At 37.8% G+C, this 14,052-nt stretch overlaps 1 protein-coding gene across 5 annotated transcripts in view; it reads right to left on the reverse strand.

Annotated features, from left to right (window-relative positions):
• The window catches only part of OTUD7B (OTU deubiquitinase 7B), a 92,457-nt gene that overhangs the window by 36,960 nt on the left and 41,445 nt on the right, over positions 1 to 14,052 (reverse strand). For all 5 annotated transcript variants that reach the window (XM_007485362.3, XM_007485361.3, XM_056819324.1 and 2 more), the window contains exons 2-4: positions 12,454 to 12,604; positions 2,605 to 2,793; positions 805 to 1,032 (exon numbers count right to left, since the gene is read on the reverse strand). In XM_007485362.3, the coding sequence (XP_007485424.1) occupies positions 805 to 1,032; positions 2,605 to 2,793; positions 12,454 to 12,538 (502 nt within the window). In that variant the 5' untranslated portion in view covers positions 12,539 to 12,604. The remainder of the gene's footprint in view (positions 1 to 804; positions 1,033 to 2,604; positions 2,794 to 12,453; positions 12,605 to 14,052) is intronic.

Genomic DNA, 14,052 nt, shown 5'->3' on the forward strand with positions numbered 1-14,052 from the left:
AAGTTCATCAAAGTCCCTTTAGTTCATCAATACTCAACACATCAATAAAGTCCAAAATTAATATGCAGTGCACCACAACCATAGTCCCTTTCTCAAGCAAAAAAAAAAAGAAGAAAAAGAAAGAGCTGTATTCTTATAGTAGTATCCCTTTCATAAAGGGTAGCATATTATCACATGGTTCAAATTTAATAAGATGAAATTCTATAAAGCACCAACAAAAACTAGTCTTATTGCTTTGTAATTAATTCACAGGAAATAGAAGCTAATTTTGTGTATTATCCACTGTGATTTCTAATCCATGACCAGAATCATCCTCTCCTCCAAACTCAGCACACTACCATCTCATTTTAACAACAACCCATGTCAAACATAACTAGTAAGGTAAATCTGTTTGTTGAGAAAAATCATAGCTACAGTGATCCTTAGGAGATTCCTATATTATATGCAACAATTTCTCTTTTCCACATATACAATCTGTATTCATTTTGTACACTACTTTATAAGCCCTCCTAAAGCTTTCCCTTGTATTGCCTGAAAGCTTTTAGAAGACAAAATGGTGTTTGTCTCTACCTTCCTTTATTCACTCCAAAGCATTCAGGATTGGATTTCATACATTATTGGGCAAATACGGAACATTCAACAGGTAGTATCTTGCTGCCTATCAACTTTGAATGTGATTGAATTGCACCCTTCAAACTGAACCTAAAGGCTGTAGATCTAATCCAGAATATATAAGCCCTATTTCTCTCTTAGGAAGAATAATAATTGGAAGAACAACATGGATGAAGGGCCTCCCTTGCTGACCTGCTTGTTCCAGAGCAACCAACATGGACTGTTCAATGAGGTCTCTTTCAATGAAGCTGCGGAAGTCTTCAGTGAATACAGTGAGGTCTGGGAGCTGGAAGGCACAGATGGGCATCTCCAGGGGGTGCTCACTGCTCCCTCCAGTCCCACCACTAGAGGAGACATGGGATCGGGCTAAAGAAACAATGCTGGAACTGGCATGAGAGATGCCACGGGACAAGCGTTTCTCTGTTTAAAAAAAAAAAAAGGGATTCCCTTTAGAACATAAAAACATCACTCTCCAACCAGAAAAATTACAAATGCTATCAGAAGTGGTATTCTTTCCAATGGGAAAGAAATTGCTATTCTCATAGACTTAAGTAGGGCTTCAAAAGGGATGAGGGGCAAGCGGGAAAGGGAAGGATATAGAATAACAAGTACTGATCAACCCCTCTGAAAAAAATAGAAACAATACTCCAGGCCCTAGAGCCTTAAAGTTAACACCGATGAACTGACCAAATATTCATTATTTCCTCTTTAGAATTTGCCTAGATCTTTTAAACTTCCCTAAAACTGGGTCCTTTCCACTTCCACTTCCCACCCACCAACAAGGTCACTGGCCATTCCAAGGTACAGACAGAACAAAGTCTTTGGATTCTGAGGAAGAGCTTCTCTTAAAAGATTTTTTTAAAATAATATTTTATTTGATCATTTCCAAGCATTATTCATTAAAGACAAAGATCATTTTCTTTTTCTCCCCCCCTAACCTCATAGCCGACGTGTGATTCCACTGGGTATCACATGTGTTCTTGATTCGAACCCTTTGCCATTTAAAAGATTATTGCTGGGGGGTGGGAGTGGGGCAGCTTGGTGGCTCAGTGGATTGGGAGCCAGGCCTAGTTGTGTGACCTTGGTCAAGTCACTTACCCCCCACTGCCCAGCCCTTACCACTCTTCTGCCTTGGAACCAATATACAATATTCTTCTTAGAGAAAAGGTAAAGAGTTTTATTTATTTTTTATTATTTAGGCAAAGATTCTCCCTGACACCACTCAAGGTCTTAAGGATAATTAGAGAAGAACTTTCATTTGGGGAAAGAAAATTGACAGTTCTATTTAGAAACTCATCTGATTAGCCCTGTCTCCTTTTATCTACTTTATTCACCTATTCCCTGGTACCTCTTTCTATCAACAGTTTTATACATAGTCAATTCATGATTTTACATGAAACTATATTTCAGAAAAGCAATATATGGATAATAAAAAAATTCTTATGTGGCTTTTATATGGTTTAGTCCAGTAGAGTTGTCTAATTAATACACTATTACAATTAATTTCCACCACTGAACAAACACAGGCAAAAAAGCAATGTGACACAGAACTGTGATGAGGGTGGTAACGGAAAAAAAGGCTTTTCAAAAAAATCTGCCATAAAAAATATGCAAAATGTTGTCAAGTGTTGACTATAGTCATTTATAATAACTTAAAGTTGTTGAAATTCTTTGAGTTTCTTCCTCCCTATGTATTCTATCTTTACTATTAGTTCAAGGAGTTCTAAAGAAATTTAGGGATTATACTTCTCCATCTCCCATAAAGCTTAAAACAGAGCCTCAAATATAGGATTCACCAAAAATGGCAGGAATACACTGATTTTGACTAGGAGGCCTTACATGCCTCATGGACTGAGGCACTTGAAAGAGAAAAAATGACACCCAGAGGATTCAGCTGGCTACTGACAAAATGCAAGAAATATATTACTAAATCCCCTTTCTGTTTCCAGTTACTCCTTGTCCCTCCCTTACTCCGTCTACATATTTCTGTACCTTGAATAATGTCATCCTGCCGATGGAGGGTGGGCCGGGGAGGGCGGGTGGGCTCCCTTTCAGGAGGTCCCTTCTCAGGAGGTCTGGGGCCACCACGACCCTCACTAAAGGGTGGAGGCAGGTTCCCGGCATGGACCTGACGAAGTTGTTCAAAATCACTGAGGGCTGCACTTACATCCCAATTTTTTCCTGGACAAGAGACAATACAGAGGGAAAACTGATCATCTTAGAATCAAGTAAATAAAGGGAAAGGCATGGAATAAAATGCTAGAGGGCAACATTAATGGGTCAAAGAGCATTCCTTTACTTAGAATGCTTCTTAGCATTAAAGTGTACATTTTGCAGGATTTAAGTTGCATTTATTAACATATTTCACAAATGTTCTATAAACTATCATTTTTACCGAGTTTATATTATCTAGAAATATGTGGTTCATCTCATGACCCACCAAACACTGAGCCAAGAAGAATACACATATTCCTTGCTCCCCACTTTCATTTTCAAATTGCACCTTTGCTACAAGGGACTCCATAACATCTCTTCCTTTGAGGTTTCCTCCATCTATCTTTACCATTCAGCTGAAAAACTTCTCAAAGTCTATCAAGTTTCAAGTTGTTCCTCCTTTATCATGAAGTCCTGTACTTGGCTCACAGCTTCCCTTCAGCTTACTTCCTGACCTCATACAAAGAAACTGCAAAAGCTGACATCCTCTCAAACACAATGGCCCCTCAATTCATCAACCTCCTAAGTACCAATTACTTCCAACTAACACCTCAGCCATACACAGGGATGGAACCACCACTCAAAACTGTTCCACCTCTCTGACCTGAAATTATGAAATTATTTTCTCCATTAATCTAAAAGGTTAGCTGCTGAGAACAGAAGGTGAGATCTGAGCCATGCTTTAGAGAAAGCTAGGTTCACTAAGAGGTATATGTGAGGGGGTAATGCATTCTACGTATGGGTGTCCACTAGTTCGAAGGCAAGAAATAGGAGATGAATTTCATATTGGAGGACCTACAAGTAGGCCTGTGTGGCTAGACTGCAAAGTATTCAGAAGGGATTAAGGGGTAAGAATGACAGAAATTAGCTAGGTTATGAAGAGCTCTCAGTATCAAAGAGAAGAATTTGTTTTTAACTCTGGAGCTCATCTGACTTGGTCAGGCCTGTGAGGCTGAAAAATCATCTGGATAACTACATGGAAAATGGACTGAAAAAGGAAGAAACTTGAGAAAAGAAAACCAGTCTGGAAGGACAGTCCAACACTCCTGGAGAAAAGTAATGAAAGACTTAATTAGGATTGGTAAAAATGAATATGTATACAGGAGATATGAAGGTAGAAATGATAGGACCTGACAACAAATGTGGGTGGGTATAAGTGAAGAATTAAGAATGATACCAAGTTTGCCAGCCTAGGTGACCTAGAAGAGAATGGTGCCACACTCCCATTAATGAGGTCTTCCTAAAACCTCCATTTTGGGGAAAGGTCCTCATTCTTCGGATTTGACCAACATGATTCAAATGCCTTCTGACTCTACTCCTTCAGTCCTCTGACCTACTGGAGAGTTCTTCCCTCAAAAGGTAACCATCTTGTTTTTCAGATCTCCTTTTTTGTTTGTTTTATCTTCACCCACTATATATTCTAGTATATAAGTATATATATGCTCCTTGAGAGCAGGAATTTCTTTTTGTTTATATTTGCATCCCCAGCACTTAGCACATTATCTGGCACATAGAGTAAGCAATTAATACATGTTTGATGACTAACAGTAATATACAAGTGTGGAAAAGAGAATGAATTTGGGAGGAAAAATGTTTTGGACAAATGAGTTTGAAAATGCCTATGAGACAGACATCTAGTTTGAAGTGTCCAAGAGACAACAAAAAGACTAGGGATGGATTTTTAGATCTGAGAATCATCTGCACAGATGATCATTGGACTCAGGAGGCTAAAGAGATAGTGAGGTAGGTTAGAACAGTGGTATCAGACTCAAATAGATCATTTTCCTTAACCTTCTTCTCCCTAACCCCCAGTATATTTCTCTTTCCTTTTCTTTCCCTTCTTATTAAGATCATCAAGCTATACAAGTCAATAACATTTATTAAATTCCTACTACATGCAAGGTACTGTTATATGTGCTGGGGATACAAATAAAGGGAAAAAAGTCACTGCCCTCAAGGAGCTTATAATCTAATGGTTGAAGATAATAAACTTAAAAAAAAACTTAAAATGGAAGGGGAGAAAGTACTCTTCATTCGGATATGGTAAAGAAATTAAAGAAATCCCATAGTAATACAGTCAGGTGAAAACTGAAATGTCTGAGTTGAGCTCTCTCCATTCAAGGCTCTACCCTCCTGAGAGGTAGACAGTAGGGATGAGCTAGAGTACCAAGGTTGATAAGACCTTCCAGGAAGAGAGTATCCTAATTGGTGGCGATTGGTAGAGAAATCAGTCAGAGAAGTTCCAAAAACATTATGCAGCTAGATGAGAAATGAGTCACAACTTGGCTTTTTATGTAAATTCCCTCTACAACTCTTGATGATAATTGAGTTCAGAGTTTGTGTATCATCTTCCTATATTAGAATATAAGCAGTTTAGCCCCTTTTGATCATTTACCTTATGTTAATCTTGACATTTGTGTTTGCACTTCAAAATTCCTATATTGTTCTGTTCATAAGAAATGCATGGGCATCCTCCATTTCATTAATGATCCATTTCCCACTCCCCTCTCCACCATTATATTCAATTTTTAAATTATCCTTAGTTATAAGCCTACTATATTCTTTGCTTTCTGGAATACTGCATTCTAAACTTTTTGATCCTTTACGATGATGGCTACTAAATCACCTATGATCTGCTGCTTGGTAACTGAATTCTTTCCTCCTGGCTACTTACTATAGTTTTTATTTGACCAGAAAGCTTTGGACTTTGACTAGAATTCTCTGGACATTTTCATCTTAAGGTTTCTTTCAAGAAATAACCACTGGATTTTTTCTATTTCCACTTTGCCCTCTGGTTCCAGGACATCCTGGCAATTTTCTTTTGACATTTCTTGAAATATGATATCTATGTCTCTTTTGGGTATGGCTTTCAGAGGTCAATGATTCTGAAATTCTCTCTCCTCAATCTGTTTTCAAGGTCAGTACAATTAGTTCTTCTCCTATCTTCGGTGGGATGCTCTCTTTGGAGAGGCACTTGGATCTGGGCTTAATTTAGCTAGGTAATATTTTCTACCTCCTTCCTACATTTTCCTTTTACTATCTCTACCTTGCTGTAATAAAACTACTAAAGCTACTAACATCCTCATGAATTGAGAGTTAATTTTCTAAATGGCAACCAATTTTTTTTAAACCATTATTTCTATCAATCTTTTTAACTATTACATTTGGCCACCCAATTTTAATTATTACACAAGGGAAGGGCATCTCAAGTTAAGGACCTGCAAACTTTCAATGTTCAGTGTTCCCAAAATGGTCTAATCCAGGACAAAGACTGATTGTTGCTCCCCTGGTCTGACCTCTGCTAGTTCCTGTTTGGGGGCTGGGTCTGTGAAGACTGAATTTAGCTCTCCCCTAATTGTAACAATGAAGGTACTTAGTTCTTCCTTTATTGGGAAGATTAAATTGTAATCTCCTGTCTATTTTTAGATTTTAATCCCCAAAGTGTTAAACTCAATATTTAAAGTAGATCTACCCATTTTAACTAAAAAAAGGTTTTAACTAACTACAAAAAGTGAACTAACCAAAAAAGGTGTTAACTAACCACAAAAGGTTAACTAACTACAAAAGGTATGACACCCATTTCATACACTGAGTAGGCAGTCCTGGAGAGAACCATCTGCTGTGATTGGTAGACGTAAAAATTTAGGGGAGGTGGCACAAGAGGAAAAAAGTCTTTAAATAGAGGAAACAGAGGCACACATGGGGATATGGATCATTCAGCCACTCAGATTTGGACCGGAAGAGATCAGACACTTGGGCTTGGAGTGAAGAAGAGTCACTTGGAGTAAAGTCACTAGAGCTGATTTCCTTTTAGATGGTCATTGTGGTGAGTGAAGGGCTGATTTAATTTCCTTGCCTTTCTGGAGGTTTGAACCTCCGAGAAAGGCCCATCATCTTGAGACTCCTTTCCCTTGGCTGGTGTTTAGAAATTCTACCTGGCTCAGAGGAAACTGGAGCTCTCTCTCCTTCTCTCTCTCCCTTAATATCTTCCCTCTATTGTAAAATTAAACCACCATAAATTCCATTTTACCTTAGTAATTCATTTTGAGATTTAGAAATTAAATCCCTGGCAACCACCAATTTAAATATTCAGTCAAACCATAAAAATTTAACAGGTCTGAATAATAGTCCAATAGCCTTGCCCTGTTTAGAATTTCATTAGACTACTATTGGATTTAGTCAGCCTGAGAGAAAGCTCTGCTGGTTTAGAGTAACAGAACTGGAAACTTTACTTTGGTCTAAGATTTCTGCCTATTATAGGCTTCAGACTGGGCTTAAAGCTGGATCTGAGACCCCTCTCCTCTACTAAGGTCCAAGCCACAGAGCTGCTACTTTCTTCTTAACTTGTTTCTTACTGGCTATAAAGTTTCAACTGCTCTTCATCCTGGAATACCTTTGGGCAAAGGTCCCCTCTATTTGTCTGCCTTGGAACTGGGTAGTATACAACAAAGCTGCCTGCTGGCACCTATTCCTGAACCTTAAGTTTAGGACCTTCTATCTTTGAAATGGGAACTCTTTTTGCCCTGGTGTACAATCTCTACCTGCTCTAGAATGTTCCACACTGAGAGTACTCCTGGGCCAAACACCACCTTCAGTGTCCACAGTCTTGTCTGTCTTCCTATACTGATCTACATTGAAAAAAAAAAACTCACTGTGATTCTTTTCTGTGATTTCCCAATCAGTATTCAATTTGGTGAGTTTTCTAGACTCATTTATTGAAATCTGTTATGCACAGATAAATTATACCAAGTAATATTGGGGAAGAGCACTAACAGCTAGGAGGCTATCAGTAAAGGCTTTATATTTAGGAGATAACACTTGAGGAAAGAGTTTTGAAGAAATTAGATTCCAAAAGGCAGAGAAGAGAGAGAACATTCTTGACACTGGAGAAGTCTCTTCAAAAACACAGAAGGGAGAAATAGATAGAATGACAGGCAATAATGTAAAACATCTAGAAAAACAAATTAGAGCCAGAGAATAAAAGGAGATTATTACTTGTAGTTTTTTCTTAATATCTCTTGTTTTAACATCATTCACATTTCCCAATGTAATCTCTCTCCTTCTCCTCCCAGAGCCTTCCCTTATACCAAAGAAGACTTTTAAAAACTAGTTCAGCAAAACTAAAGAACACATCGCAAAAATCTGACATTACAAGATGTGTTCCATACCAGTGGTCTCCTATCTTTGCTGTATAATTAATTTAAATTATAGTTTTATAAAAAATTTTCTTATTTGAGAGTACTTTTAGGATAAGAAAATTGCTACCACCCAGAATCCAGAAAATGAAGTGTTTGGAGAAGTCATTGAGATGCCTGCAGAAACTTCACACTGCACCAAAAGATCCAAAATGAACTTTGGGATGTAGTGAAATTGAACTGGGGGCTGGGGGAGGGTTGAGTGTATTTAATTTTGAATGTAAACCCTTATGCCAAAGGAGACTGCCCCCTAATTGTTTTTTTTTTTTTTGTAAACAGGCCTGGCAATCATTGGTTTTGTTTTCTTTCTCTTTTATTTCCTCTTTATCCCCAAATTATTGTAATTTCCCCCTAGAAAGTGTAATATTATATGTACTTCTAGAAGATCTTTAGAGGTATAAGCTGGTTATGTTTAAATGATCCATTGAGGAGATTAGTCTCCCAAAGGATCATGGGGGGATTGTGTAATTAATTTCTGTACCCTAAAAACTACAATTCCCAGCACCCCACTCTCCTGTCGTTTCGTGCTGACATAGGCAGGATATAATTCTGTGTATTTTGCCTCTCTCTCTCTCTTCTTCCTGTAATAGCAGTGATGGCCGCAGTCTTTTTAAACAGGCAAGAGAGTCTAGTCACATGGTTCTATTTTGTTAAGTAATTACCCTTTTATTCCTTTACTTCTAGTGATTATTAATAAACCTTATAAAATATAATACTTGGGAGTATTGGATATTAATATAAACCCTACATTTTAAAGAAGGAAGGAAAAATGCTTTCTCATTATCTCTTCTTTAGAGTCAAGGTTGGTCACTATCATCAGAAGGATTCCATTTGCTTTGTCACGATCGTTTCCATTTATATAATCGATAAGTCAACAATCTGCCAAGTACTTATACAGTGCCAGGTACTATGCTAAAGTCTAGGAATATAAAAATAAGTCATAAGCAAGACAGTCCTTGCCCTTGAGCAATATACATTCTCAATTGGGGAGGACAACACATAAAAGGAGGGTGGGAAGGGAAGGGGGAGGGGACACTACAAATTGGAGAAAGTGCAGTCAGGAAAAGAGTTCTAAGAGGAAGAAGTAAGTGGCTAGCCTAGACACTTTCCTTAAAATGGAGGTTCTGAGAGGTACCAACCAATCAGATGAAGGAACGTGCTGAAGTAAATGAGGCAAGTGCTATAGCACAGAGTGAGGAACAGAGTAATGAAGTCACTGGGTATATTGTTTTTCTGACTGTTTACTTATCTTTGCATCAGTTCATATAATTGATCTCACACTTCTCTGTATTCATTATATTCAATGAAAGGCTAAACAAAGAAGATTGTAGTTTATCTTAGAGAGAACAGAGAGCCACTGATGCTTTTTGAACAGAGGTCCCATGCTTTAAGAATAACAATTTGGCAGCTATGGAGAATGAATGAGAAGAGAATAATTAGGAGGTTATTACAGCATTCACCTATTTCAAGAGGCAGAGCATAGAACTAGGAAACAGTCTTATAAGCAAGGAAAAGGAAGGGCTTTTATATGGAACAGTATCTGATAGCCAAGGACTAAAGAGAACAGTAACAGTAGGGCACAAAACTGGAAAATAGTTTCAGATTTCAGCATACAAAAAAGTGATATGCTTTGAAATAAAATTTGAGGTCCCTCATTTTGGGAAGATCTTCCATTGCTGACTCAGCCACAGATAAACAAGGAAAGCTAATGAAATTTTGGCCAAAATGTACTGACATCCATCTTTTTAAAAATGAAGTACTTAAGAATAAGGCAAGCCTCTGTTAAAGGATTTAGTCGCTGTCCTAATCTAGAGTGATGCCATGCCCACGCAGGCTGGAGTATGCTCTAGTATCCTCAAAGGTTGCTTATTCAACAAGTCAAGCAGTACTCTGAGCTTCTCAGCAAGAAAAGTCCTTTATCCATAGCAGTTTGTTCAAGCCTATTATACCAGGGTGGTGACTATTAAGCTTTGTCTAGAGGACCTCAATCTAAGTCACAAGAGAGGTAAGCGCTGGTAACAGGCTGATTCTCCCAAAAGACAAGGTAGAGAATAGAAATCTCAAAAGTACACCCCAAAGCTACTGGGAGATACAGGTTGTATTCTTCATTCAAGTATAGGATACCAGTCAGGTCCCATCAAAATTAACGGAATGTCAGAAAAAAGTAACACAAAATTAAATTCAAGAGGAGCCAATGTAGTTACCTGGCACTCTTAATTTTTTTTTTCTCTGACTGAGATGAGATGACTGGAACTGATGGAGATTAAACCAGAGTAAATTCCATACCAAAGGCTCTCTTTGGTATTGTTATAAGGAAGAGATAAGTTTAGTAGGAAAGCTGCCTGTGTTGCTGTCCTTGTGCTGTGTGTCCTGGAAGAAGATCTTAAGAGCCTGTCAGTATCCTGTATCAACATTAAGCTGTCAGTAAGCAGAAGGTTGAGTCCATCTGGACTTGGGACCTTTTCCCTGGATCCCTGCCTGATCTGTTATAGACCAGTATCTCTAGTAACAACAAAGAGAGAGGATTTTAGTGCAGTATATATAGAACAGGGACTGGGATTTTACAGCTTAGCTAGGAAAGGGAGATAAGAGTAGAAAATCAACTCTCTGAAGATCCTTCATGAGAAGGCCTTAAATTTGGAAGTAATAAAGTACTAAAATTAGTGTCAGGGATTTTCCCCTTTCCCTCTTAACCTCTCCCATTAAAAATAAAATACACTTCCCATTTACTGTGACTTTGGTTATCTGTGTACTAGTCCCAGACCAGGTTCTGCCTGGTTCAGTCTGTCTGTTAGGCCCTTTCACTCACAGTGTAGAAACCTTGATACTGGTCCAAAGTAATTCAGTTAATCCCATCTAATCCCATCTCCCAAATACCCCTATAACAGTATTCAACAAATGGCTTCTCTAAGATGTCACTAGACATATCTGAAATGGCTATATGGAATTAATCCTACCCCTTTTAGTGATCTAACAAATTGCCACTATATAATCAGTTAGTCAATGAAAGAGTTTTCTGGCCAACATGGCTGCCTAGCTCTTCCATACCTTCTCCAGCTAAATTCCAATCAGACCAATAAAACAAATGAGAATCAGTCAGTAAAAGAGCACTTAGTCACTTCTGAAATAGGGAAGTTGGGGGAGAGGTAAATTGGAGGCAAGGGTGAGGAGGGGAAGTAAATGAGTTCTGCTTTGGATATTCTTTAATCTAATCTTTTGGCTTTATTTTGTCTCACCAACATCATCAAAAGGCATTTATTTTGCATGTCAAAAACTCATGCAAAGAATTCTATAATCATAAATTAATTAGTCAACAAGTATTTAGTAAGTACCAACTTCTGTACCTGGTACACTATACTAGCTGCTGAAAACATAAAGGAAAAAAAAAATGAAACAGCCCCTGCCCTCAAGGAGCTTACATTCTACTAGGATATAGGGATTATAAATAAGTATATACAAAATAAATACAAATTGCATTTAGGGAGGTGAGAAAAGCACTAGAAAGGTTATAGTTAGGTATCATTTGAGCCAAGTTCTGAAGCTCACTAGACATATCTGAAAGTCTAAGAGGCAAAAGTAAGGTGGCAGTGCATTCCAGACATCAGGGAAATTCAGTGCTCAGAAATAAGAGATTGGGAAGTATCCATTTGGCTGTGCTTTACTAAGTGAATAAAGTTGGAAATGCTGGTTGAGACAAGCTTTGAAGGCCTGAACAAAGGAGTTTAAACTTGGATCCTAAAAGCATAAGGAAGATACTGGGGTTTATTGGGTAGAGAGGACTCACATAATCAGACGTGTACTTTAGGAAAACTGGGGAGGGGAAGAGACTTGGAGACCAATTAGTAGAATACTGAAGTAGTCCGGGTGAGAAGGAATGAGCTATCCAGATGAGGGTAGTGGCTGTGTGAATGGAGAGAAAGGAACAGAATAAAGAACAACATGATTCCTGTCCTACGGGCCCTTATAATCTAGGTTGGTCACATGTACCTGAAGACAGCCAAATAAAAACTGTAAACCAACATATTCAACAATATCCACACTAATTAAGGCAGAAGAAAGGAGTAAAAAGCATAATGACATAAAAAATGCTAAAAAATGAATAATCAAAATATTATATTTCAAGATACATTTTTCCCCAGGGGATTTATTTATATTCTTTATATTTATGTTCTTCTTAAGCCAGTATGAAAATCAGCTAGTAGTTCCTGAGCACATAGTAACTTAAAGCAGAGGGAGGCAATTCAATACTGTTTTCAGTGATAGTGGGAGTCACTTTTCATTTTAAAATCATAGTTAAAGTAAGAAGAATTTGATAATTTTGTAGTTGGTTATATTTTACTTTAAAGAAAACTATCATGTGCCAATCCTTCTGCAATATTTATATTTCACAAACCAGTTCAGCAAATAAAAAAGACAATTCCCAATTCCTCACCTTCCAAAAGATCACGGGCCAACCCTGGCTCTGCTCCTGTAGAACGGACAAAATCTGACAAAACAGCATCCATATCCAGGGTCATGTGATCATGAAATCCTCTCAGAGAGCTGGAGGAAGGTGGAACATAGATCAACACTCAGGCTTCCACCTAACAAGGAAATAAATGCATACATTTCAAATTTCACTATAGGAAAATCAGCCCAAACTTGAGGAATTTTGCAAATGGATAAACTATACCAGCTCATTTATCCCTGTGGACTTTAAAAATAAAGTTTAAAAGTTAATTTGAGAAGTAAATTCAATTTGCTAACTCATCTCCAATATATGAATACTACTTTGCCTTTTATTTCCCTAAAAATCTGTTTTGACAGTTGACTCCTGAGTGTGTTAATGAACAGAAACAGTGGCATAAAGTATAGATCAATCATAGAAAAATTTAGAGGCAAATTTTAGATCTATCTGTAAAGGCAGGTCTTCCTTAGACTTTAGATTTAATGAAAGCAAAGAAGTGAAGAACTGAATCAATGGTTTTGAATTTAAAACTAAAGAAAACTTAGCAAGCAACTTTGCAAAGCTAAGAGAAGGGAGTCCAAAGGTATGTGGCAAGAGATTTTGTCCTACTAGTTATTTTGTGAAAGTAACTCTTTTCTATCCATTCAAATAAGTTCCACCATAAAAGATCTCTTTTATAACAGATCTGTTTTCTGCAGAAACTATGTCTTTGACAGACTAGCTGGAATCCAATCTACCTTTCTCCAAAGTTAACAACCTGTCCCACACAAAGGCAGTAGTACTACAATAAAAGGCAAATCTCTTATCCATTCCTACCAGTTCTGGCAGCTTTTGCCAGTTTCCACAGAAAATACCTTTGGAGCAAGTCAAAACAAAAATCCTCAGATAGTCCCTTTAGAAAATCACCTCCCACTTATCTCAGAATCCCTACAAGATAGAAGTACATTAACTCAGAACTAATCCTTTCCATAGGCAACTCTTACTACTCCCTACCTACCTGCAGCCTGTTTAGGGCTTTGCCCAGATCCTGATTTTCCACATTCCTCAGAAATGTTTTGACCAAACCTGTGATCTCATCAGTGCAGGTGAGCTTCTGGTGAAGAACTTCTACCAAAGCATTTCAGCATTCACTCTGCAACTTGACCTGCCCAGGGTTGCAAAGCCAGTATGCAGTTACATATAGGACCTGAATTCAGGTCCTCCTAATTCCTAGTTCATCTCTCTAGCTATTACATTACATTCCTTCTCTTTTGAAGAATACTAGGCCAAATATACAGCAAAGAACTGAAATCACTGGAGTATAAGTGCAAAGCAGTGGTTTAACCACTTGGTTATAAAACATTAAGGGGCATAGAGAAGGTCAGTAATGATATTCTCTCTCATAAACAAAGTGGGGGGCAGATAGGTGGCTCAGTGAATTGAGAGCCACATGGGAAGTCCTGGGTTCAAATCTGACCACAGCAAGTCACTCAAACCCAATTCAAAACAGAAGGTAAGAGTTTAAAAATAAAGCATAGGAGGCAAGTACCTAAAAGACTGAATTCCAAATAAAGAAATTTTTACTTTACCTCATATTTTGACATT

Source organism: Monodelphis domestica, chromosome 2 (genome assembly GCF_027887165.1).
Source record: "Monodelphis domestica isolate mMonDom1 chromosome 2, mMonDom1.pri, whole genome shotgun sequence".
Taxonomy (NCBI): domain Eukaryota; kingdom Metazoa; phylum Chordata; class Mammalia; order Didelphimorphia; family Didelphidae; genus Monodelphis; species Monodelphis domestica.